This window comes from Lissotriton vulgaris, chromosome 2_1 (assembly GCF_964263255.1).
Source record: "Lissotriton vulgaris chromosome 2_1, aLisVul1.2, whole genome shotgun sequence".
In the NCBI taxonomy this organism is placed as follows: domain Eukaryota; kingdom Metazoa; phylum Chordata; class Amphibia; order Caudata; family Salamandridae; genus Lissotriton; species Lissotriton vulgaris.
In genome coordinates, this window is record NC_141687.1 from 885,987,618 (window position 1) to 886,015,559 (window position 27,942).

The following is a 27,942-nucleotide window of genomic DNA, read 5'->3' on the forward strand; positions in this document are numbered from 1 at the left end:
CTACAATTCTTATAACGGCCAGTGCTTGTCTTCTTACAACACTTCTATTTGCATGTGCTTGCCTGTGTCGACCCTTGTGTTCGCTTGTGCTTGTCTACTTGTTCTATTCACTTTTCATTGGCTGATGCTTTTTGTTGCTGTATTCTTTCGCTTGCTCGTGCTTGTTTATTCCCTCACTCTTTCAGTTGCCAGTGCTTGTTTGCCACTTTCCTCTTGTATCGACAAATGCTTGTTTGTTCATTCCCATTTGTCTTGACTCGTGCTTGTTTAGTCTTTCATGCTTTTACATTGGCTCGTGCTTGATGCTTGCTGATGCCTGACTCCAACATGGCCGCTCATTGATTTCACAGGGGTGTCCCTCTAGGCTGCCTGACTCAAAGATGGCCGCACACTTGCAACTCTCATCTCCCACGAGGTTTGACTTTGCTCACTCAGGCTCACAGGGCTTCAGTTGACACTCACCAGCAGTCAGTCGCTTGCAGGTAGCAACGTTTCTTCATTTCCTCCTGTGTTCTGGTGCATAGGAACGATCAGATAGGATCGAGGCAGACTCTCGATTATGCTTCGTTACATGCGTGCCATTCCTCACGCATCGGGGGTGAGCTTTTCCGTTTTCCGTTTTCTTTCTTGGCGCGCGACAGCGCTCTTTCGTCTGGGCACTTCCCAGGGCTTCGTCAACGCTTTAGAGACCCCTCGGTTGTCAGCACAGTAGGTGGGAGCAGGGCGAGCTCCCGACTTCTCCTCAGTAGGCGCGTGCCGATTTGCACGCATCGGGGGTGAGACGCGTTTTGGCGCGAAGCGACGTTCTCCTTCAAAATGCCCTCAGCATTCAGTAGCGCTTCTCTATCAGGGGGGCTCCACACGACTGGCAAATCGCGGTATAGGGACAATGTCCACTGGCCTCTTACTCTAGGCGGTGGGCTTACTTCCAACACTCTTGTCTCAGCAGTGTCTTATTCTTTTTTGCACTGCAGGGGGACGGGACACTTCTTCACGGGGTTCTGTAGGTGGCAGGATGCACCCATCCCACCCTCGTCGCCAGTTGTCGTGTCGAGACTTCAAGAACGACAGACACATGTAAGTATATTCATTGGAGCTTTATTGTCTGCCTCCATGCATGTCCCTGTCCCTACTCTAACTGCCCCTATCCTGTCTATACTCCTCCTCTTCCCCTCATCCCCAGCTAGCTCCACCCACCCAACTACTAGACTGCTGACTACATCACAGGCATGGCCGCCATTAAAGTAAAAGAGCGGCATGGGGCGTTTTTACAAACAAGCATTTGCAATGCAATAGCCCTCACATTTGAGAGAGTTTAAGCTATTGGCATTGTAAATGACAATGCCTTTTATTTATCTGTTTTAAAAACCAACACTTAAATAAAAGGCATTGTCATTTAACACAGACATGCCAACCCTCCCGATTCAGGCGTGAGACTACCGATTTGAAGGCTAGTCTCCCGCCTCCAGATTCGTACAAGCAAAAACCCGATTCGTCTGGGGTTCCAGCTGACAGGGATTGGTATTGTGTAAAGTGCTAATACTTCCAACAAAGAGTGCCGATGCAGGGGCTCTCGAAGGGGTGAAAAAACAACAAAGCGTCATTAACTTGGGAATCGTCTTTCAAAAACCTGCGAAGTACTTGGGGGGGAGCTGTTTCAGCCCGGGCTGCCACAGGGGGCGTGGGGGGTGCATGCACTACCAACAACCTGCCAGGCCAGTGCCCAACACTTGCATCACCCTCTCTGCCTGCCATTATGCTCCATGCTTCCGAAAGGTAAGAAAAAAACGTGCATTTAAGTTTCAAATGTCCGATCCTGCAGCAGCCACTTCCAAAGCCCATACATGCCGTTAACCCGATTCAAAGCCCCATTCTCCCGATTTATTTTTTTAAATCTCCCACTTTGCTCTTTTGAAATGTTGGCATGTAGCCCAAACTCTCGCAAATACGATATCTGTTGCATTGCAAATGCTTGTTATTACGTGAACTCCAGTACACACTTTAAAGGTACTATAACTAGACCTAAAAAGTGTACTTATGTAACATATACCCGTAAATACATATGTTAAAAATACGGGAGATTTTACCATCCAGCGAGTTTAGCTATAATAAAAATGTGAATGCCAGAAATTACTCAATTTGACTATATTTTGTCAATTATATATTCATCAAGTATTCCGTTTTAAATAGCCTGCTATTGTTGACAAAGTACCATAGCTACGTTAGCATGTGAAAAGCTGTACGCTGGGCATGGCCGCGGCATTAAGTTATGGCGGAAGAGCCACATGTACTAAAGTAGGAAGACGATATAGGTCTAGGTTTGTCCGTCCTTCTTCAATTTCGTTAGATTCGATTCGTCGCTAGGCGACGGGTGTAAACAGTATGGCTGCTGGGAGTGTTAAAGTGTCCCAAGGAACTATTGACTCTTCGCCGTACCTTGCAGGTAAATGAAAGTGTTTATATATACACACACAAGGAAAAGTCCCTGCTCAGGTATTGCACAGCTGTCTACACCACTTCTATAAATACCACATCCCAGAGCCGTAAAATATTGGAATTGTCACACACCCCTGCACTTGTATTTTACTGAAATAATTATATTGCCTTGGCTTGTATAAAAGCGCAGGTGTCGCAGATCTTATTTCCCATTTATTGCTGCTTTTTTAAAATCAATTATGCAGTCTACGCGTGTACTTACGGTAATAGTTTATCTGATCTGCATTGTTTGCTATAACTTGCTGTCTGTTTTCGAAATTAATGTTTTCAGCTAGGCTTTGCTTCCGGCGAGCTACATTGGTTATTTGCCAGCTCCCAGGATTGTACATGGGCTGGAAGAGTTGGACGGAGATATCTTTTGTGCTTTGCCAGGGCTGTCGATATTCAGGGCCTGCCTAAGTAAATACACCGCGCTGTCTAGGTATACCTCTGGGTTTTAAATCGTACTCTCCATTCACTGCGCTAGTTTCCAGTGCATTTTATCTATGCACCACATTCATTGTAATACCTCAATGTTCATGCACGATATAAGGTAACATAGCTAAATTTCTATTGCATATGTTATTTACCTTAATGTTACAATCGTCTTGAGTAATCAGACCGCGGTAGTCAAGTCCCGAAGGGGCCACCCTATTTCATCAAGCAAGTATTACCCATAATCCGCCCTCCCCATCTCGGGCATGTCCGGTAATTCCTCTTCACCTGAATATAAACTTCCCTCACTGCTAAAATATACTCCTCTGTCCTTTAAAAGATGTTAGTTGTCATATTGTTGAGGCACTAGTTCCTCATGCCACCTTCACGATTTATGTAACACTTGGCTACCTGATTGTCTGTTCAGATTACCAAATACACCCTCTTCAAGTGAGATTGAAAAGCTCATCAAATTGCTGCCAACTCTCTCAAACTGGAATAGAAAGCCTTCTCTGTCTCTGACCACTGTTGGTTGAACTATTGACTGCGAAACACAGCTCCCCAACCCCACAGACACACATCAGTTGTCAACACTTGTGGTGGTGGTAGTTGAAAAGGGTATCCCTTCACTAGACTGGACTCTGACAGCCTGAATTGAAGCTGTTTGACCACACCTGGCACACGGGAACTAGACTCTCTAAATCCTGAGACGTCTGATCCCAATGATCCAGAAGATGATAGAGAAAAGGTTTCAAATACATTCGGGCCCATGGGACCACAGCAGTGGTTGGTGCCATGTAATGGTGTGCTTTCAACCAGGCTCAGGTTGGAGCTTGTGTCATTCCCAACAAACATTGAAAATGTGATTGGAGAGCAATGACCCTCTTCTGTGGCAGGGAGGCAGTCCCTTGTTGGGTGCTGAAGAGCGCCTCATTAAAGGTCACCTTCTGTGATGGTACCAGTCAAAACTTCTTGTGGTTGATCAGCCAACCCAGATCCTGAAGGAAGGAACAGACCATCTCCATTTTTTGCTCAGCCTTAGAGAAGGAAGAAGCACACAGAAACCAGTCATCAAGATAGGGAATTATACCAACGCCCTTCAATTGTAATGCAGCTATTTCTGGAACCAATACCTTTGCAAACACCCTTGCAGAGGTACACAAGATGAAAGGAAGAGTTTGGAACTGATAATGATTGATCCTGATTTAAAATCTCAAATATTTCTAACTGGCTGGATGAGTTGGTACAAGGAAGAACAGGGTTACTAAAAAGTCTCCAGTGGATGGTAATGATATAATGCTCTTAAGGGACCCCATTTTGATTGTTTCCTTCAGATCCATAACTGAATGATAGGAACTATCCTGTTTCAGAATGAGAAACAGTTGAGAGTAAAGGCCTTGAAACTCGTGGGAACTTAAACAATTGTTTCTTTATCCAGAAGAGCTTGACCCTTGGAGCATAAAATTCTCTCTTGTCCGATCTCTTTGCAATGGTGTACATTCGAATCGATTCATCGGCGGATCATCCTTGAACTGCAATTGATAACCAGTTCTTTTGATGGAGAGGACCCAATTGTCTCGAATTGACTTCTTTCATAGATGATAAAAGAGCCTCAATCAACCGCCCACCTTCATACAGTCGTCATTTGGACTGATCTGTGGATTTAGAAGGTTATTGCCAGGATCTGGTTGCCCTGGACCCGGCCTTTAAAGGGACGTTTGTCTTTCTAATTTTGAAACATTAATTTCTTAATAAATGATTTTCCCAGGGACAAACTTGAAGGGCTGAAATATGTTTTTCTCATCCAAGGACGTTTGCACCATCACTTTCAGTTCATTCCAAAACAACTTCGGAACAGTGAAAGGGAGCTTTTGGATGAGAAACCTATGCGCCATATCTAGTTTCCATGGGTGCATCCACAGAAGTATCCTTCTCAGGATTGCTGCACTAGCCGAGGATGCTGCTGACCATAAGATGTCAAACATATCTGACATAAAACTTGCCATTATTAGGTAAAATTGGAGCATGATCTGAACCTTCCTGTAATGCATCATATAATGTCTGAAAGTCCTTCAGGAGAACCTACACTGCATAGGCTGCATAGATGTTTGTCTTTAAAACAAAATTAGATGTAGCATAAATCCTTTAAAAACCCCTTTCTACCACATCCGATAATACATCATCTTTCGTAGACAAAGAGGATGAAGAAGCCATAGAGGAAAGAATAGTGTTGACCTTAAGAAGATGAGGAGGCGGTTCTTCAAAACAGTCAATGCAATACCTCTTAGGAAAGAAGCGAGGTATAGAGGATTTATCAATGTCCGCCCACTCATTCATGACAATGTCTTTGATGTCATAATAGGAAGAGAGGTTGCAAACTGGGAAGTAGCTATACTGCGAATAAAATTCATACAGTTTCAGCTTTGTGTACACAAACCCCAGGGCATTTCGAATATGCTCCAACAGTTCTTGCAAATGAGATCCTTGAAAGTAGTGCTTTTTTAGACCAGACTCCTGCTCTTCATCTAAGTCTGTCCTAGCCCTTTTTAGCTGCGCAAACAATTGATGGACGGAATGCTGAATAAATCATAGTGCCCAAAACTGGTCCTAGGAGGCTTGTTTCCAGTCCAGAGAGGACCTGGCTGTGCAGTTCGGGCTGGACTGTTTCCATTAGGTGCAGGGTCAAGAGTGATTTGCATCTTGCTGGGTCCAAACTGGACTGGCATGGTGAGCAAAAGAACAATGGATTTAGGCCCAGATATCTGTACTGGGGTGAATGTATGATATTGATCTGCATTCTGTCCATCAATTGTTCTTTTTGCATTTGTCACCCCGAGTGGGACGGGTATGCCCAGACCTTGGTCCTGTGCTCTCCATGCCACTGGAGTCAAGCTATCCTGGCTGATGAAGGCTGAAAGCCCGAAACCGGTCCTAGGATGCTTGTTCCCAATTCAGGGAGGATCTGGCTGGGTAGTTCGGGCTGAACTGTTCGCATTGGGTGCAGGGTCAAGACTGATTTGCATATGGCTGGGTCCAAACTGGATTGGCATGGTGAGCAAAAGAACGATGGATTTAGGCCCAGATATCTGTACTGGGGTGAATGTATGACATTGATCTGCATTCTGTCCATCAATTGTTCTTTTTGCATTTGTCACCCCGATTGGAACGGGTATGCCCAGATGTGGGTCCCGTGCTCTCCATGCCACTGGAGCTAAGCTATCCTGGCTGATGAGTGCTTTAAGCCCGAAACCGTTCCTAGGATGCTTGTTTCCAGTCCAGGGAGGACCTGGCTGGGCAGTTCGGGCTGAACTGTTCCCATCGGGCGCAGGGTAAAGACTGATTTGCATATGGCTGAGTTCAAACTGGGTGAGCAAAAAAAGATGGATTTAGGCCCAGATATCTGTACTGGGGTGAATGTATGACATTGTTCTACATTCTGTCCATCAATCGCTCTTTTTGCATGAGCCCTTGTGGCAGCAGGTGCACTCAAGGCAGTGTCAATTGCTTGTTTTATTAAGGCTTGTAGGTCATGTTGAGATATCTACAATACCTCCTCATCTGCAGGAGGTTCAGGATGATTCCTATTGCTGGGTGCCTTGGCATGCTCCATTCAATGGGTTGCAGAAGAGGAACAGAAATCCATACAGAAGCCAGATAATATGCAGACCTCCCAGGAACACTTCCTATTTATATACAGTTGTCTAGACCCCAACTCTCATCAAGCTAGAGGAGAGAGGCTAGATAAAAAAATCACCATACCTCAGGACCTTACCCAGGATTATGTGCATTACCCGAAGAGGAGCACCGCAAGAAGCCAGTCTCCCCCGGACTAACTCCCCGTGACCAATTTCTCCCTGCCCCAGCTCTGAAATAAGCCTAAAAGCTAGGTCAAAAATACTGGGCTCTCGTTTTCAACCACCTGATGATCAGCATATTGTAGATGAGCTGACCTCACACTAAAATTAAATAATAGCTGACATACTCAACCAAGTCACCCCATTAAAACTCAAGAGACTCAGGGTCAACCCATTTGTTTCTGGTACAACAAGTGAAGCGAGGATAAACCTCAGACTGACTGAGAGAAGATTTAGAGAAGACGGTCCATCTTCAAACCTCAGTCAACTACGGGTACAAGAAACACATCTTCAAAGCAAAAACCACCTTCTTCCGATCCCAAATAGATCGGGCATGATACTGCACCAATAAACTCCACAACAACATCAGGGAACAGGCATCCCTATCACCATTCTGAAAACATCTTCTACGGTGCACCACTGTGCGGACTTCTCAAATTTCTTTGCTGGCAAGATTGTGAAGATTAAACACTCTGATGAACTACTCTGATAACAATAGGCCTTCAGTGACTGCACACCAAAGCCCGGGGATCAAAACCGACAAAACCACCATGCAACCCCGATTTCCGCCCCAGAAGAACAACATTGTATGGCATGAATTCAAGGCACTTGCAGAAGACAAACTCATCTAAGTCATATCAGACCTGAATCCAGTGACTTACATAGCTAGAACCATTCACTCATCCTTAATCAAGGAATTCAGCCACCTCATCACACGTCTTTGGACCAAAATAATCAACAACTCACAAGCCTAAGGAACAATCTCAGACTATTTGCCACACTGCTCCTCAAGAAACCAGTAGCAGATTCTGAAGATTTGAAGAACTTCTGTCCTTTGACCAACCCACTCTTCTTGGCCAAAGTCCTTGCAAAATGCATACTGTCCCACCTCAGTCAACATTTGAAGCCCAGACCTACTCAGCATCATTCAGTCAGGTTTCAGGGTGGTCTGCATTTTGGAAAGAGCCATCCTCACCATCACCAATGACTTCTTTAGGATGGTGATAACAGGGGACTCATGTCTACTCATACTGGTCAACCTCTCATCGATGTTCAACTTGGTCAACCACAACACGCTCATAAAGAACCTTAAATCATGCATGTGTATCAAAGAACAGTTTTAAACAGGTTCACCTCTCAATGTTATTCCCTGCCAAGCTGCGGGTTGAAGCTGAGGGTAAGGTGTGGTTCTTTTCGACGCCTGAAGAGGTGCAGGAATGGTTGGATGGATGGCACAAGGCCACATGAACAGGCCGCACAGGAAAACGTGACGCAAGGCGACCACCAGACGGAAATGGAACAAGAGTGAGCACAGGGCTCTGACATGGCGCAAACTGCTGTGTGGCGACCGGACATGAACAGCCATGGTTTTACCGTTATTCTACTTCATGAGGATACTTATACTTGTGGTACCTTTGAATTGTTCCTAGCGGAGACGACTATAGCGCTAACATTCTAATCTGCTCCTGATCAGGTATTGTTTGATGTAAACTGCCGGTGGGGCCCAACATGAAGGTACTATTGGGCCCTTTCAACTGTTAGTTCCCTTGTTTTTGTGTTGTTTTTTTTGGGGACAAGAACTTTGGAGGGGCAATGGGTTTATAAGGTATCCTGGGTGGAGGGCTCTGGGGGGGGCGGAGGTCATCTTCTCTCACCCCCGTCGTTTAGAACTGGGAAAGGGTAATAAGCACTCTGCTTTGTTGGGGTCGCGGGTAGTTATGAATCCGTCGAGCAGGGAGGCAGGGAGGTGGTTGGGAGGGGGGGGGGCAGTTGCTGAGAGTTGTTTTGGGGTTTGATGTTTTTTTCCACAGAGCGAGAACAATGGAATGTATACTTGTTACAGTTTGTTGGGCATACTGCATTAATGCTGTTCTGAATACTACACTATTTATGGTCTCAGGAACAATGTCTTTACATTCTAAGGTTGATTTGTGTGACCCCCGAAGTCCCCGGTGACTCCATTGTCGTTGGTCACCTGGAATGTGCATGGACTGGGTGATAAGATAAAAAGGGGCTTGGTGTTGCAGTATTTGAGGCGATGTGCACTTGGTGGGTTCAGCGTGTAGGGCCTTGGATCACTGGGGATTTAAAATGGTAGTGCACTCAGAGTTCTTGTCTGGTTATAGGGGTGTGGGCATTTTGGTGCGTAAACAATTCCCGTTGATCATACATCAAACCCAGACAGATGACAAGGGTCGATTTGCAGCCATAAAGTGTCGGTGGGAAGGGAGGGGCTTTAATATAGTGTCAGTGTACATTCCCCGGCCCTTCAGGCAGTGGCCTTCCCGGCGCTTAGCGCATTTATACTGGGTCTTCCGGAGGGAGAAATGATTTTAGGGGGTGGTTTTAATGCAGTGGTCAATGGAACCAGGGACCGCTATCCCCCCAGAAAAGACTTAACGAGCAATTCCCGCATGGAGGGTTTTATAGATGCCCTGGGCCTTACAGACACATGGAGGTATAGACGCCCCTCCTTCGGGGCACTACACCTTCCAATCTGGAGTACATCAAAGCCTCTCTTGCATAGACTACTTCCTGGTTTCTGCTGTAAGCCTTCCCAATGTGGCGGATGTTGAGATTCGGCCCGAGGCATTTCTGATCATTCGCCTATCTCCCTGACCTACACAACACATACTAAGGTGCGATAGCACATATACCCCATCTACCCAGGATACTTACATATCCCCAAGATACGGAAAGACATAGCAGCGGTCACAAGGCATTACTTCCAAGAGACTGTGTCATCGGTGCAAGCTCCCAGTATTCTGTGGGAAGCATACAAGATGGTAGTGCGAGGACAGGCTATTGCATCCATAGCTGGCCATAAACGTGCAGTGCACGTGGAGCTGGATGCCTTGGAGTCCTACCTGGCGCCGAGGCTACTGATCTACACGCTGCAAATCCCTCCCCGGCGACATCACAGGCCCTACGCCTTAAACAGTGCGAACTTAGGGAACACCAACGTAAAGCGGTTAGAATAAGGCTGCAAGCTACCCGCCACAAGATATATGAAGTAGGGGATGAAGCAGGTAAACTTCTAGAGTGGCTGGACAGGAAGGAGAGAGCAAAGAGGACAGTGGCGCAACTGCGCACACCATCAGGTACTGTGGTGACCCCTCCGCAGAATATAGTAGATACTCTGGCCGGGTATTTTGAGCAAGTATATACCTCACACTCACACATAACAACAGAGGAGGCTCTGACTCACATCAAGGATATTAAAATGCCTACCTTATCAGCGGAGAAAGCCCTCTTACTGGAGGCTGACCCCACGGTTGATTAGCTGCAGGTGGCCATCTATTCCCTGCTGTCGGGAAAGGCGGTGGGGCCCAACGGTATACCTGTCGAGCTATATAAAAGGACATCTGATCTAACTGCCCCGTATCTAATAAAAATGTTCTCTGGCAGTTTGAAGGCAGGGGAGCTGGCAGGGGATCAGCGCGTTGCCACCATAGTAACGGTCCCGAAGCCTGGTAAACCCCCCCGAAGAATGCTCATCATATCGGCCAATATCCTTACTTAATGCTGAGGCTAAGATCCTCGCCAAGCTTATTGCAACACGCCTAACCTCGCACCTCATGACCCTGATTCACCTGGACCGGTCCGGATTTATGCCCAATAGAAATACGGCACTTAACCTCAGAAGGCTGTAGGCGGTAATGACACGCATACCGTACATTAAGGAACCTGCAGTTATCCTCTCTCTCGATGAGCGAATGGCATTTGACATGGTGGATTGGCCTTACCTATTTGCGGTCCTCCGGCATCTGGGCTTCGGACCGAAATTCTGTGCATGGGTGCAATTGTTATACTCACACCCTCTGGCGCACGTGGTGGCTAACGGACGTATGTCCAGGAACTTATCATTCTCACGTGGCACACGCCAGGGCTGTCCACTGTCCCCTTTGCTATTTTCCCTGCGCTGGAGCCCTTGGCAGCATGGATCCGATGGGACCCTATGATTCAGAGACTTAAATGGACAATGACCTGGGAAGACCGTATCTCTTTATATGCAGATTATGTGTTGCTATACCTCACCTCCTCAAGGCGCTCCATTTTAGTGCTTTTAAACATTTGTGAAATTTTCGGCCGTGTGTCGGGCTATACCATCAATTGGTCTAAATCGGTCTAGTTCATTTTGCACAGCCCTTCCCTATCGCTCCCAGTGGATTGCCCACTAAAAATCACGGACGACTCCTTCAAATATTTCGGCATTCATGTAACCCCCAGGCCAGAGGAATTTCTCCAGAAAAATCTGCTGCCCCCCTGGAACGGTTTAAATGTGACAGGTCGCACTGGCATAGTCTGGCGCTGACCTTGCTGGGCAAAAGCGGTACAAAAGGGGGTGGTGATGGACGGAGCATCTGAATCAATCAAACACTCACACTCAGTAAAAAGATCTGGGTTTAATCCATCACCGTTCTTTAGCCCACTCTGCCACCCCAGTTCAGACATGGCTATATGCAAATCAGTCTGACCCTGTGCCTCATGGGAACAGTCCAGCCCGAACTGCCAAGCCATGTCTTCCCTGGACCGGAAACAAGCTTCCGTCCATCACCACCCTCCTTTGTACCACTTTTGGCCGCTATAAGTGTGGCAGGGTATGCTCAGACGTGAGTCCATTGCTCACTTTGCCACTGGATTCAAGCAAGCCTGGCTGAAGACGGCTGGAATTCCAGAAACCGGTCCTCGGAAGCTTGTTTCCGGTCCAGGGAAGACATGGCTTGGCAGTTCGGGCTGGACTGTTCCCATGAGGCACAGGGTCAGACTGATTTGCATATAGCCATGTCTGAACTGGGGTGGCAGAGTGGGCTAAAGAACGGTGATGGATAAAACCCAGATCTTTTAACTGGGTGTGAGTGTTTGATTGATTGAGATGCTCCGTCCATCACCACCCCCTTTTGTACCACTTGTTGGGCAAGGCAGCCCTTTTTAAAATGAGAACACTCCATTTGCTGTGCCATTAAAATACTTCAATATTATAGCGGCGACTGTTTCCTGTTTGCTCTGGGGACACAAGCCAGCGCGCATAACACAGGGAAAATTGCTAAGGGGTTGGTACGATGGCGGAATAGCTCTTCCGGATATACAGTGCTACTACTGGGCGGAAAACTTAAAAATAATCAACCAGTGGATACATACGCCTCAGACGGAGCCAGCGTTTCAGGCGGACAGACAAGGGTTGGGTGAAGCAGGTACTATGTCTGTGTTTTGTACGATAGAAGTAGATCATCCTCCCTCATTGGCCCCACGGCGCACACAGTCAATATATGGTATGTGGCGCAGGTACGACTAAAATGCAAGGGTGCTACCACCCAGATGACATTGCTCTGGTCTGCATGGCAGCTTGGAAGGCTTAGAAAGAGCAAGGGATTCCGGCGTGGGACCTGATAGGTATTTCTACAGTGGGGGATCTATGGAAGAGAGATGAAATGGTCTCGTTCGAGCAGCTTAAGATCCAATATGAACTAGCACCCACTGAAATGTTTAGTTACCTGCAAATTAGACATGCATTACATTCAGTTCTCTTGCCCGGTACCGACATACCGGAGGCCACCCCCTTAGAGGACAGGCTTCTGACTGAACATACACCCAATAAGGCTACCTCCTTCCCTTATCGTAAGCTAATCAATAACATGCCGGACCCAATGCTGACACTTAGACGCAAGTGGTCCACTGACCTGGGGGATATCGACAATGCAGATTGGCAGACAGCACTGTCGTCCCCGCGAGAAGTAGCCATACCATCAAGGCTTCGTTTAGTGCAATTAAAGATACTTCACCATACCTATTATACTAGGGTGACAATAGGAAGGGCTACACATCAGTTTTGCCTAAGGGATTGCGGGGGGGAGGGGACCTTTTTTCACACCATATGGCAATGTTCCCAAATCGCAACCTTTTGGGTCCAGGTGATGCGAACCATCTCACAGGTTGTGGAGGTGTCACTTGTACCGGAACTGAGGTGTTGTCGCCTGAATTTGTGGGAACCAAATGATCTTCCCCATTCAGCTCAAGATTGGGTTACGCTGGGAATAATGTTTGCCAAACGGAATGTTGCCAGGAAATGGGGATCCGAGGAGTTACCAGCGCTTAGAGACTGGTGCAAAGATGTGGATAAGGCTATGATGGTGGAACGGGCGGTATACACACACCGTGGATGCCCCCGCAAATGGGCGAAGGTTTGAGGTGCATGGAACAAGTTCAGGGGCTATTTTTGTGACTCGCCCATGCAGGACATGGACGATGTGTCAGAGTAGGGGGGAGGACGGGGTGGTAGAGTTATGCAATATGCCAGCAGTGTCGACTGTAATGTGTCATGTGTTAGCAATGTGTGTACTGTCGCCAGCATTTGTTATGATACACAGCGAAGGTTTTTGGAGGAAACTTTACTGTCAGCCTCAAACAAAGCACAAGCTTTGTTTAAAATTGTTAACGAGCTGTCACGACCGGCCTGCGCTACTACCGCTATCCCAGCCTCTCAGCTACTATGCGATTCATTGGCCAAGGCCTTTGAAGACAAGATCGCGACCATTCTGAGTAACCTAAATCCCACGACACCTGGGGCTGCTCTTCCTCCTATATCGGAGTTGGAGGCTGGGAAAGCCAGGCTGGAAAGTTTCCCTCTCCCGTCTTTTGCAGAGTTTGGTGTCCTAGCGGATAGTGTATCCTCTGGGTCCCCTCTTGATGTAATCCCGCACAAACTCTGGAAAGTTTTTCGGGAAGAGTTGTACCCTCCTCTCCACGCAATTTGTTGCCAATCTCTTGGCTCTGCCCAGGTCCCGGACAGCTGGAAATTAGCAGTTGTTTCTCCATTATTGAAGAAAGAATCACTGGATCCCTTATGCCCCGCCAACTACAGACCCATATCATTACTTCCCTTTCCGATTAAGATCCTGGAAAAACTGGTCACAAGACACCTGTCCAGTTTTTTGGAAGTTAATGAATGCCTGGACGCGGCGCAGTTTGGTTTCAGACCAGCGCATGGAACAGAATCAGCCTTGGTGACTGTCTTGAGTGACCTTCGTTCGCTTGCCGACTATGGACGAGCAGCCTTTTTAGTGCTGCTCGACATGTCGGCAGCGTTCGATACGGTCAGCCATGCCATCCTGACCAGGAGACTGGAGGATGTTCGGGTGACGGGCATTGCCCGGGATTGGCTTGTTTCATACCTGGCCAATAGACATCAGGTGGTTGCCCTGCCCCCTTTAAGTCCACCGTTAAAAGGGTCGGTCAGGGAGTACCCCAGGGCTCGGCCATCAGCCCTATTCTTTTTAATCTGTACCTCCACCCCCTGGTCAAGCTAATAAAAACATTTGGCATCTCAGTCACCAATTACGCTGACGACACCCAGCTTATTTTCTCCTTTGAAGGGGAGAATGCGGTGTCCCTGGAGACCTTTCATCATTGCATGGTCACCACGGCAACATGGCTGAGTAACAACTCGCTGCAATTTAACAGCTCTAAGACAGAGGTGTTACACTGCTCAGTGGACCGGGTCCCACGATCTTTACCACAGGACTTCTGGCCCCCCTCCTTTCAGGGCACGGCGGCAGCAGCTACCTCGGTTCGGAATTTGGGAGTGACAATGGAACCGAGTCTTCAACTGGATGGTTTCATTGACAAAACAGTATCCACCTGTATGGGCCTGTTGTGTTCTCTCAGGAAGATTCTTCCTCTGCTCCCTGTCAATGCCAGACCAGAAGTAGTGCGCAGCATCATTCTAAGCAGACTGGATTACTGCAATGCACTACTTCTGGGGGCACCTGCTATGGCGATAGGTAAGCTACAAAGAGTGCAGAATTTCCCGGCTAAGCTAGCACTCTCCCGCCGCCGTTCTGATTCATCTTCTGCAGCTCTTAGAGACTTGCATTGGGTCCCTATCCCTCAACGGATCGAATTCAAGGCGCTTTGTCTGGTCTTCCGGGCTCTGCATGGCTCGGGACCGTTGCCCTTACAGGAGATGTTCACCTGGTACACCCCTGCAAGAGCTCTCCGTTCTGCCTCTGCCTATTTGGCGGTTGTTCCTAAGTTCCGGAGAAAGCGAATGGGCGGCCGTTCGTTTGGTTTCACGGCATCTAAGCTGTGGAACGATCTGCCACTGTCGCTCAGATGCTCAGGAGACCTCCTTTCTTTTAAAAAACTATTAAAAACTCATTTATTTCCTAGGTTAGGATAATTGCTCTATGATCCTTCTTTGACCGTGTTTCAGGACCTGTTTGATCTCAGCGCCAGGATGCCCGTCGGGTGACAGAAAGCGCTTTATAAGTGTGTTATACATACATACATACATACAGTGTTAAATGTAGATGCCATGTGATTTTACTATGCCCTGATTTTCTTTTATCAATATTATGTTTAAAGAAAAAAAACAGGATCACCTCATACTTCAGTAAAATCTCACTGATAATTAAACTAAACGGTTCACTCTCAAACTCATCCCCAAACAAAACCAATGAATTGCCCAAGTCTCAATTTTATCACCCACTCGCTTAAACCTTAACACCGAGCCCCTGACTGCGATATCACCTATATGCAGATGACAATCAACTCCACCTAACATCTCCTCTCTCTGTGATGTTCTCCACCTCAACTAAACCCTAAAAAAGGTGCAACACTGGCTGTATATTTCACGTAAAGCTCTACCCCTTTCTCCCCCGCCACCCCAGATTCACAAGGCAACTCCTCACCAATCTAAGGCTGGATCGCTCACCTTGATGTTCTCATCTGCAGTCCTATAAACATTAGCTGCACCAAATCGCTTGGAATCACACTAAAGAAGAGCCTGAACATGACTGCTTACATAAACTCCATGGTGAAACAGGCCTTGTACAATCTCAGTCTCCTCAAAAAGATAACACCCATTATCGCCAAGAAGGACCTAACAAATGGGTTACAAAGCTTAGTTGTATTTAGACTGGACTATGGAAATATGACTCTCATTGGCACTACGAAAACCCACCTCGTTCCCATGAAGGCCCCTCTCAGTGCAGCAGCCAAACTCATCTCATGAGAACGAAGCTTCGACACATCACCTTCACTCACTAGACTAGAATGGCTCCTGATTGAAGCAAAACACATTTTTCAAGACAGCCTCCATTACAAACAAATCGCTTCACCATGGGACTCCGAAATACCTCAAGTAGAAACTGACCAGGTCTGGAAGCAATCATACACTGGCTGCGTATGCCACATGCGCTACTCACACAATGGCTTTGTAGGTCATATGCACAGCTCACTTACTGACAGCGTAGGTCATATGCGCTACTGCTCGAACTGCCTAGATTCAAGAAATAAAGATCACACACACACTGGAAGCATGCTTAGAATCTGGAATTCCCTTCCACCAGGGATAGGGGACGTTTTTGTGCATTGGACACCTGGGGAGGTACAACTCACGAACTCTTACTCAGGGTTGTAGCTAAATAGATGGCAGAAGGAAAAGTGGGGATGGCCGAATATTTATGCCACCCAGAGTGCCAGATAAGTTGAGATATTCCTGTCATTTTTATTTATTTATATATTTTACATTTTTTTATTCAATCCATGTTAGATAACAATTAAAATCAGTTACAAAAAATACATAAGCCCACAAATCGCCATATCATTTATGCACAATAAAAATATAGTAAATAATCAATCAAGCAAAACAATACAGGATTTATCCCTTATTCAACTTACTTATTTCATATGTTCTATAATGGGGCCCCATATCTGAGTAACCAGTTTTTGTGTTTTCACTGATTTCATAGAATATAAGACAGATTCCAAATTAAAAATATTATAAAATTTTGCCCGCCACACTTCAACAGAGGGAGCTTCCTGTTGCAATCACAGCGCTGCTACACACAACCTGGCTACCGCCACTGCTACAAATATCAGGTATCTAAATGGGTAGCACTCTTGCCCCGATTTGAGGGATTCTCCAATTGCTGTCAGCATTATGTCCATTGTTATCTGTACATTAGCCCCCTTAATCTCAGATAAAAAACCCTCAGTATGTTTCTTCCATGAGTTTAGTTGCACACACCCAAAAAATATATGGATGATATCCGCCCTCTCCATTGCACACCGAAAACATCATTTGTAGCTCTCAATTTCATCATTTTTAATGGTTTGTGTTACAGATTAAACAGTGTCTTAAAATGTTGAACTTTCAGATTAGCTGACAGCAAAATTACCCCTGCAATATCTATTGATTCCTGCATATACAATCCTTCTTGATGTAGCCGGGAGTTCCAATTCCTATCTTGCTTTTCCATATCATCTTGCTGTTCATCCATCAATATTTGATACAGTGTTCCTATTCTAGCCCCCTTTTTAATTGCCTCGACAAGTAGGCAACTTTTCATCCCCCTCTGCTCTTTCCGCTCCAAAAAATAATCTCTTATTTGCAAAAATTTGAAGAACTCAATTTTTTGTAACACAAATCTATCTGAAAACATTTTAAATGTAACAAATACCTCATCTTCAAAAAAGTCACCTAATTGCCTAATCCTGTTTGCTCTCCATTTCTCCATTCTAATATTCCAAAATGCAGGTGGCAACATTGTAGTGGTATTTGTAGGTCTATAATAACAAATCCCTGTTACCCCATTCTCTTTCTAATTAGCTTCCAAGCTTTATATGCTGCTATTACCATCTTAAATCGGGTTCTCATATAATAACTTAACTCCAAAAATGTAAACAAACAATTTCTGCCAATGTTTCCACTTCCTCCCCTGTCAACATAACCCTCATAGTTTGAAAGAGACAAACGTAATAATAAAAAGCAAAGTTGGGTACTACCCAGCCACCTCGCTCCCGTGGTAGCATCATATATTTAAAGGCACTCCTGGCTTTTTTAGTCCCCACAGAAACCTATCTGCAATAGCTTGTACATTTTGAAGTTGTGTACAAGTTAGCTCTAATGGTACTGCTCTAAAATAATACATGATGCTTGGGTAATATACACATCTTGAGTATATTACACCTTCCCACTAGTGTCAAACGAAGGCATTTCAATCGGTCCAGCATCTGCTGAACCCCCACAACTATACTTCCCCAATTGACATCTATCAGCTGCTGTAAATCCATCCTAATTGTTATACCCAGATGTGTAGCCTCCATCACCACCCGGGGGTCCCCAGGATACCCCCCCCCCCAACTCCGTAGAGAGGATCTGAGTCTTTGCCAGATTTAATTTCTATCCCAACACTTCACCAAATCCTTGGGCCAGCCTTTCTATCTCCTCAATCGCCTGGGGTGGTTCCGATGCTGCCACCGTAATATCATCTGCGTAGGTTAATACTCAAACTGAGTATTGTCCATAGGTCATAGATCTGATCCTATTGCTATTTTCAAGCATACATAAAAGTGGATTGATATATAGTGCAAATAACAACGGGGAGCAGAGACACCCCTTCCTTGTTCCTCTTGTTATAAACATCAGCTCCGACTCTTCGCCAATTACACATATTCTAGCTCTAGGTGATATATACATGATTGAATAGCCTGAGCATATGACGGGCTAAACCCCATTTTATATAAAACTGCCCATAAGAAAGGCCAGGAGACACGGTCAAACGCCTTCCCAGCGTCCAGGAATATCAATCCCAATTTGGCATGTTGTACATTCGCATAATCTATTAAATCAACTACTCTATTTATATGGTTGACCGTGCTCCTGGCGGATATAAACCTGTGCTGATGTATAGAAACCAGAGGGGCAATCACCTTTGCCGACCTCGTTGCCAAAATCTATGCATATATTTTGTCATCTACATTTAACAAAGATATGGCCCTACACGACCCGGGTAATTCTGGTGGTTTATCTTTCTTTTTAAATACCACTATGTTGGTTTCGTCCCATGATGGCAGCGATTTCCCAATCTTGCTTCTTGCATGACAGCCAACATATCCTCCTTTAACACCTGAAACAGCACTTGATACAACTCAAGTGGTAATATATCTGGCCCTGCTGCTTTTCCTCGGGCCAGCGAGCCCACTGCCTCCTCTAGCTCTTCCATTGGTATCATGGTGTCGAGTATTTTCTGCTCCTCTAATCCTAGTTTTAATAAATCTACATTTTGCAGAAAATCCTTACTAGCCTGCTCACTCCTTATAATTCTTTATAAAATGCATGAAAAATTCCTAATAAACCCTCCATATTCTCTACCATGTTCCCAGATGGGTCCTTTAACGTGCTTTTTTTCTGCAGAAAGTGTTTAACCCGCAATCTCTGTGCCAGGCACCGACCTGCCATTTTCATTGCCTAAAGATGCCTCGACTGTAATGTGCAACCCTCATAACCCCTCAGTTCTCCTGCTTTTATTATCTCACAGTTCAGTTCACCCTAACAAGGACCATAGTTTAAAAACATTTTTTATTGAAGTTCTTTGGGTCTTAAAGTCAGAACAAACACAAAAACAACATCAAAAGCCAGAGAAAGGGTTAACGCAAAATACACTCAAATACTGAAAAGGGCAGCATTTTTAACATTAATACATTAGTCCAAACTTACTCAAAATAAGATCTCCAAATTTTATCAAACTTCCTCGTCCCTCCAATTCGTTGTGCGTATAATAATTCACTCCTTCTAACATTCCTCATTTTTTTAAACCATACGTGGAACAAAGGGACCTGAGTTGATCTCCAATTTTGCAATATTGAAGACCTTGCTACTGCCATTGCAATATACAGCAATTTAACCGTTTGATCTACAAATTCAAGATCGGAATCATAACCATACAACATTAATTTCACATTATATGTAATCTGAATCTCACAGTAAGTTTGCAAAAATTGAAAAATCTCATTCCAAAAGGGTACAATTTTAGAGCAATAAACTATAGTGTGAGACCAGTTGGCTGGGGTAAATTGCTGACATCTAAAACAATTAGCAGAAGTATTAACGTACATTTTCGAAATAACCACCAGGGTATGGTATAAAAATCATTTATTAAAAAATAACATTCTTCTCCAGTTAGAACCACGCAGCACACAAAAGTTCAATTTATTTAAAGTTTTCCATACATTACCAGAAAGAGCATGGTTCTCTTGTTCCTGCCATTTTTTAATGGCTTTCAAGCTCACATCCACCTCAATATGCTGAGCTAAACAGCGTTTCCATTCCCCAGGTTTCCTTGACCGTATAATCAAAAACAAATCATCCCATAGCTGAATAAATGAACAAATATTTCTAGGGTGCAGTTGTTCCAACATCTTATAAATCAGAGTATAAGAACCCATTAACAAATAGTTCCCCTGAATCAACTGTTGCATCTCACCGGGAGTTAGCCAAGCTTCATCCCTTAAAAAATCTGATAGGGTATTGAACCCTATGCGATTCCAATGCATTACGATGTCTGGACCGATTTTAGTCCCCGTATGTATAAAAATATATTTTAAGGGGGTCCTAGAATTGAAATGCGGGAGAGAGTATCTTTTAAGGATAGCGTCCCGTCGCTTAAAGAACCAGTTCATGATCTTATATTGCACTAGTTTTGGAGATTTAGGAATTTGCAGAGGAGAGGGAATTTGAATCTCATAACAAATTAGATGAAAAAAAAAGTTAATAAATAAATTTGGGCTGTGTATTCCAGTTTTAAATCACTCTAAATATTGAGCAAAATATGCGCTATAGTAATCGTAATCTTTAATAATAGGTAGAGAAAGACCTTCATGTTTTGTGTCTGCATAGAGTGTTCCTGTTTCTAATCTAGGAGTTTTTTTAGCCCAAATAAACCCTGCAAATAAAGATTGTACTTTTGAAAAGAAAACCACAGGCAAAGAACATGGGATAGTTGAAAATAGGAAATTAAAAAGCGGGAGTACAGACATTTTAATCAGGGCCACACGACCCAAAATTGAAAGTGGCAAGGGATTCCATCTAACGAACATGGAGTTTATTTTCCGAAGAAGAGGTTCAAAATTAAGTTTATATAAGTATGACACCGAAACGGAGAACAAGACCCCCAAATACCTTTTAGGCCTTAAGTTGATACATCCAGCTAAATCTGGATGCAAGTTAAAATCCGTACCTCCACAGACTAATATTTCGGTCTTTTTTTTATTAATCCGATAGCCACCTAAGGCTTCGAATTCCTCAAAAAGCTGTAAAGCCAAAGACTGAGATTGAATATCCGGCTTAATTAATAGCATAATGTCGTCTGCGTACATTTTAATTTTAGCCATGGAGGAAATCAGAGGGACAATATTGACGCAGTTACGAATTGCTACAGCTAGAGGCTCGATGAAAAAGGCTAAGAGAATGGGGGACAAGGGGCAGCCTTGCCTAGTCCCTCGCTGAACCAACACTGTGCCAGCCATAACCGAATTAATAATTATATTAGCTTTAGCACCAGTGTATAAATTTTGAATTAAACTAATAATTTGTGGGGGAATTCCAAAATGTGCTAAAATAACAAATAATGTTGTCCAAACCACCAAATCAAAAGCCTTTTCGGCATCCAACAGTAAAATTAAAGCAGGAATCTTCTTAGTCTGAAAATAATCTAAAGCCTCAACCAAAAAGTGAGTGTTAGTAACCAGTTGACATCCCGCAATAAATCCATTTTGGTCGGGATGAATAAGATCCGCCGCAATGGTATTAAACCGCATTGATAGTAGTTTGGTAGTGATAGGCCTGTATGAGTTAGGGTCTTTAGGGTCTTTACCTTTTTTAGGAAAACTGACAACAGTACCTTCACCGAAAGAATCAGGTACTTGCCCACCGTCTAACATGGAGTTTAACAATTGAAGCAATAAGTCAGAAAAAGAGTTAAAAAAACCTTAAAGAATTCGGCTGGAAGGCCATCCGGGCCACAAGCCTTACCAATTGGTAAGTCCTTGACCACCAGTTCTAATTTAGCCTTAGTGAATGGGCTCGACATTGCTTCCTGATCCCTTTGGAAAAGAGAAGGCATTTCATATCTATCTAAAAACTTAGCGAGCTTAGAGTGATCTATATTTTGATGTTGACTATATATCTGTTGGTAATGAGAGAGCATTTTAGTACCAATTGCTGCAGCCTGCGATGTCTCTATACGTGTAGTGGGGCATTTTTTCAAACAAATCTGATTCACGGCAGCTTGTTCTTTCGCCTGCCAGGCCAAGAGTTTGCCGGAAAAGTTGCTCTCCTCATAAATTTTCTGAGATTGTCTTCGAAATTGCTCTTCACTCTGTTTAAAAAAATTTGCGCTAAGTTCACGTTTTGCTTCATTTAATTTATTTTGAACAACACTAGAGGGATCAGATTGTCGTAGTAAAGTTAAGGTATTTATTTTTTGATAAATGAAGTTTCTCGCTTGCTTAACAGCAAGCCATTCCGATGCATCCTTACTTATTATGATGCCGCGGATAAAAGCTTTCAACAAATCCCAAACAATGTGAGGAGGGGCAGTATCCAAATTACGTATTATAAACTCTGAGATCTCCAGTTTTAATGAAATAATCCAATTATCATCCTGTAAATATGCCTTATTAAATAGCCATCTTTTAGGGATTTTAATATGTTCTCCAACCACGAATTCAATAGCCAGCATAGCGTGATCTGAGAACCCATTGTGAAAGAAACTTTGACAGGAAAATTCTAACTGCCGGGAGGCCAAAAAAAAATCAATGCGGGAGGAAGATTTATGTCTTCCCGACCAACAAGTAAAATCTTTTTTTTTGTGGATTATGTGAGCGCCAAGGGTCACAGAGATCAAGTATTGTTATATTGTGAATAATAGATCTTCGTGATTTGGGCTTAAACTGTTTTTTAGAAAAGACAGTCAAATCCAGTTTTGCATCCATAAGGATATTAAAATCCCCCCCACGAAGAAGAAGGACCATAGTTGACACAACCCTGTAGTGTCACATTTTTAAGTTGTTGCTATTGAGAGAGTGGGCGAACACAGCGCAAAATAACCTATGCACAATATTTTATCTAGGGCGGAACGAGTAAAATATCAATAAAGCATTTCGGGCCGTAAACACCCATAATATAACAATAACACAGGAAAAACATACAGAAGACGACAATACCTATTTCCAAAGTAAAAGAATTCGAGCACATAACAGCTGATGCCAGCATTATCAATACAAGCTTAATATATCTATTTGTCTAGTATGGCTCTAGTACTTTCCAAGGACCTCAGTGCCGCCGGTGGCGCGCATTGGCGAGTGGCATAAATGCGTGACAACACATTTCAGTGCGGTGATGCGGAACACCACACTGAAATGCGTGAGCATCACACTTGTTGTGTGATGCTTGGCAGGCATGCTCATTGAGCTGCTAAATTTCTGAGGCAAATTGGTGGTTTTCTATCTTCTTTACATCCAATTCCCCTTCATCCTACTTCTACCACTGGCCCTACTAATCCCGTACATGTGGTCACTGCTGGGGATGGCGAGAGAAGGAAAAGAGCATTGTTTGTGTTGTTTCCTGTTAGCAATGTTGGTGCAACTTGACAGATTGCCTAACCCACATTATTATCCATCACGAACCATGGATTAGGACACTTCTCTGTCTCAGATATCCAAAATCATAACTAAATTACAACTAGAAGTAGTGTCATTAAATCAGAGAATACACCACTCCATATAGCTAGTTACCATTAACCAGGAGATAGGCAATTTGTTAAAGACCGAGAAGAAAGACGTGAGTCAAGTACCTTTTCCCACAGATAAAAAGAGTTGAGATTTATGGACTTTGTTACCTTGTTCTTCACTGATCCCAACTATACCTTTAGCACTTCGAGAGAGGTTCTCTTGAGAGTCAACAAAATGTGCTTTTTTTCTAAATCAGTTTCAGTTACTTTTTTTTGTGCGGCCAGAGCAAACAAAGTTGGCCCTTTTCTTTCATATCTGGGTGAAAATGTGGCCAGTTTGAGTATTCCATTGTTAGAGTGAAATGATCCTTTGTTTTACATTTTTTTCTGCTTTTTGTAACCAGATTTAAAAATTGTTAGCTAGAAAACGAGACGCTCCTTCATTAGATAATTTGATACTTAATTTAAAACATACTCATCGGAATCTATTGAGTTATATGACCAGATTCAGTCGAGAGGGCATCTTTTTTTTTTTACCAAGGCCATCGAACTGAGTTGGAAATTGTTCTGGCACCACTGGTTAACCCATGTAGAGAAAAGTAGTGTAGCTAAACTCTAAAGGGATTGATACTCCCTAAAATAGAATCTAAACACAATAATAGACCCTTTAGAGCAATCAAATAAATGTGTGCTGAAACGAAACTTTATACAAAAAATCCTTTAGTTTATTATATATTATTTGTTTTTAGTATATTTTGTTTGTTATTTGTATCTTTTATACACAGTTCATTTACTTTTTTTGAATCATTTTTTACATTTTAAGAATTTAACTTTGTGTAATCCCTGGTTGTCAAAAAAACATTAATAAGTGAGAATAGAAAAATTTACATAAACACAATCACATATATACATTAAACCCCGTGATATACGAAAATATTCAGTTGTTGGTAAATTGATGAAGGCAATGCGGTTGAGTGGAACTACGCGCGTTTCGGCCTGAGGCCTTCGTCAGGTGACCGTCATTCGTATATTAAACATAAATCACAAACAGTGTTTTGAACCTACACAGAAAGAACAAGAACAAAAAGACATATTTTAAATATATTTACAGTTCAGACACACTTCTATATTAGAGATATTTACAACTCAGTTTCTATTTCTATATTTTGCGGGTCTATTGACGTTGCTATATGAATGTATGTACATTTTTTAGCTTTTTAGTGCAAACACCAACTTATAGTAAACGCCAGACTATCTAATTTTTATGCTCTCCAGATACATCAGTGCATATTTGTTAACAGTTTGCATTACTAGCTGGATGATAGGTCGGCACTTCGAGTGTGTTTATTTTATTAACAATTCTAGTCTTGATAGTTCTCTTAGGGGATAGATTTCTGTACCAGCAGCTCTATATTAGGCATTAGAATTTCATGAACAAAACGAGGAAATAACGAGAGAAAGTTCAACAAATAAGAATAGACATAGATACAGAGGATTAAGGCCTTACATAGTCAACATACAGGCAACCTAACTAATGGGATAAAAAGATAAGGATTAGAGATGTCATTGGAAGGAAGTGAGGACTATATCTACTTACACGACAATGGACAGGATGGCTTATCAACGTTTTTGCCTCTTGTGATGACACATTTAATATCGTTAGTCCAGTGTTAGATATTCTGAAAGATAGATATGTACCCATTTGAATTCCAATTAGGCTATGTATTGTTTTTTAATATAGTGTTCTCTGTTCTATAAAGAAATACCTTATTTACTTCTGCCACGTGGTTTTAGTGTCCATCACATCACATCATATATTGAAAGATATTGTGAAGCTTTGGGATCCTTAATTTAGAGAACTGGTTCTAAATTTCAGTGAGGACAAAAGAAGATTATTATTTGAAAGTCTATTTGTGCGATTAAAATTTTATTAACTAGGTGCCTTTATAAGTTCTATGTTATTTAGATCTAAAGACTTTCATTTGTTATTTAGAAGTAGGCAATGTACAGGTAAGTTTAGATTTTAAAACAGAGACAAGTCTTAGCTTTATACTAAGTTCTAATGTTGTCTTGATGTGTTTATATACTTTACATACTAGGTATTATTGGTCTTTTAAACACAATTTTCGTACTGCATAGGCGCATACCTTAAAAATCTGGCATTTCTGGAGTATATTTATCGCATGGTGGGCCACCGGAGAGGTACAAGCTTTTGAATCACTTTCTGCTTATTTACTATAAACACAGGGGGACATGAAAAAGAAGAAGGACAACTCTATAGTACCATATTTAAATACAGCTATTTAATGTTCCCCAGCTAGTGCATGTTGATGTCTTTACCTTAATTTAATAGCGCTGTCAGCTATGCTTGCTGAGGGTATTTGCCTCTGGTGGATAGAAAACAGAATGGGAACAGAATTAGAATTACCATACCCATATATAGTTTAGCCTTTTTTCCACAAACAGTTTCTCCATTAGCTCGCACGGTATAATTGGCGAGTTCCAAACGTACCTTTCACTACCGGTGCCGGAGCGTTCTATCGGGGGTTCTGATTCAATGGTGCTTCCGATGTCCGCGATCTAAACGGACTGAGCGAGTGCGAGCTTTTTATTTAAAAAGACGCGCGTTCTTTTACTCGCGTTACAGGGCTGGCAGCTGTGGCCAATTACTCCGTGCGCAGCTCGATGACGTAGCCCGAACGGGACACAAATCCCATTTGTTTACACAGAGGTAGAAAACAGACTAGTACGAAGTTTGTAATATTGTGGTTTCGGCTGTTAAGCTATTGAAAAAAATATATAATAAAAGACGCTTTAAATTAATCTGACTCCCGGTTTCACAAATATGAGACCAATATGGGGGTCGATATATATATATCGTTTAATGGATATTATATTTTTGGGTGTTAGAATTAATCGACTAAGAGTTGTTTATATTGTTGGACAAGTCGTATTCTATAGTTATATGGTAAATTGAAGTTTAAATAATAGCACATTTCCTCTATTATAAAGTTCCCTACAGATTTGGATTCATGTATCCCTTTTGTTTTAAGATATAAACATGCTCTCATTAAGGGGCCTAACATCTAAATTAGCTTATTTGTTAGGTAAATATGTATATTATTTTTTGGTATAGGGTTAAGGTCACGTATCTCTTTTTTATTTAAGCCTATATTCAGATAGAGACATTAAAGGATAGCTTGATGCCACGGAATTTCGGAATTCAGGCCTGTTTTGAACGTGTCCAGAGTAAATATCCAAAAAACTTCACGTTTGCGACGGATTTTGTCTATATTAGTGCCAGCTTTTGCCACGATTTTTTCTAGGACTATCCAGCGGATGTCATCAGGTTTGTGGTCCTTATCGATATAGTGTGATACTAAGGGGGCAGTTAACTTTTGCGTACGTATCGCTGATTTGTGTTCTGTGATCCTAGTATTTACAGAGCGTGACGATTCACCCACATAGCCTTTATTACAAGGACAAATCAAAAGATAAACAATATTCGTAGTTTTACAATTTGTCATAATTGGCAAGGGAATCGATGTATTATTGAAGGTAAATTTGGCAGTTTCGATTGCTTGTGGACAGATTTTACAAGTACCACATCTATGGTTGCCAGTCACTGGAGCCCCAGTGACGATATTTCTTTGACTCAAAACCTTTTGAGTAGGCATCCTAGATCTGACAATTATATCTTTGATATTTTTATTTTTTTTGTATGCGAAAAGGGGTTTGTTTATGCTTTCAGTACCACTTTTGTTGACATTAAGGATATGCCAGTTTGCATACAGAATTTGTTGAATTTGTTTATTCAACATGGAGTGCCTAGTTACAAACACCAAACTAGCATCCCGTTTAGTGTTTGTACCTGTGAGAAGGTGTTGGCGGTCATAATACCTGGCTCTTTTAAAGGAGTCGCGTATTAATTTGTTGGGGTAGCCACGTTCCATAAACTTCTCCTTCATTATAGTAGCCTTCTGATCATAGTCTATTAACTTAGTACAATTTCTCCTCAGCCTCAAAAATTGGCTGAAGGGAATGCTGTCTTTCTGAGACAAGGGGTGGAAGCTACTATAATGAAGGAGAGTATTGCGTGCTGTTGGCTTTGTGAAAAGGTCCATGATTAACTTCCCTTCATCATGTTTCATACTCAGATCTAGGAATTCAATTTCTGAGTTGCTTTTTTTCTCTGTGAATTTCAAATTTGGATCGCAAGCGTTCAGCCACAAAACAAATTCTTCTAAAACATCCTCATTGTCGTCCCAAACGAAAATGATGTCGTCAATAAAGCGTGACCAGTAAAAAACCGATTCAAAAAACGGGGCGACCTCATTGAAAACAAATTTTTCTTCAAAAAGGGCAACATATATGTTAGCGATCGTCGGAGCACAGGAAGCACCCATACTAACTCCTCTAATCTGTTTATAAAGTTGCCCTGCAAATTCAAAAATATTGTTATCTAGAATGATTTGGAGACAGTCCAAGATGAATGACATATTGCAATCGATATTATATGACTCTATAAACCACTCAGTGGCTTCTATTGCGCCAATGCAAGGTATATTGGAGTAGAGGCTCTCTACATCCAATGTCACCATCCATTGACGATGAGCGTTAAAGGAGGTGCCTTCAAATTGGGTGATCACATTTCTAGTATCTTT

The 27,942-nt window shown here is 43.0% G+C and overlaps 1 protein-coding gene across 2 annotated transcripts in view; it reads left to right on the forward strand.

Moving 5' to 3' along the window:
• Positions 1-2,362: 2,362 nt before the first annotated feature.
• The window catches only part of STPG1 (sperm tail PG-rich repeat containing 1), a 356,391-nt gene continuing 330,811 nt past the window's right edge, over positions 2,363-27,942 (forward strand). Inside the window, exon 1 of one of the 2 annotated variants that reach the window (XM_086956418.1) lies at positions 2,363-2,443. Coding sequence is in view for 1 of the 2 variants with exons in the window: in XM_086956419.1 (XP_086812545.1) it covers positions 2,383-2,443 (61 nt within the window). In the remaining variant the exon portion in view is untranslated. The remainder of the gene's footprint in view (positions 2,444-27,942) is intronic. The other variant, XM_086956419.1, reaches the window with a different exon arrangement.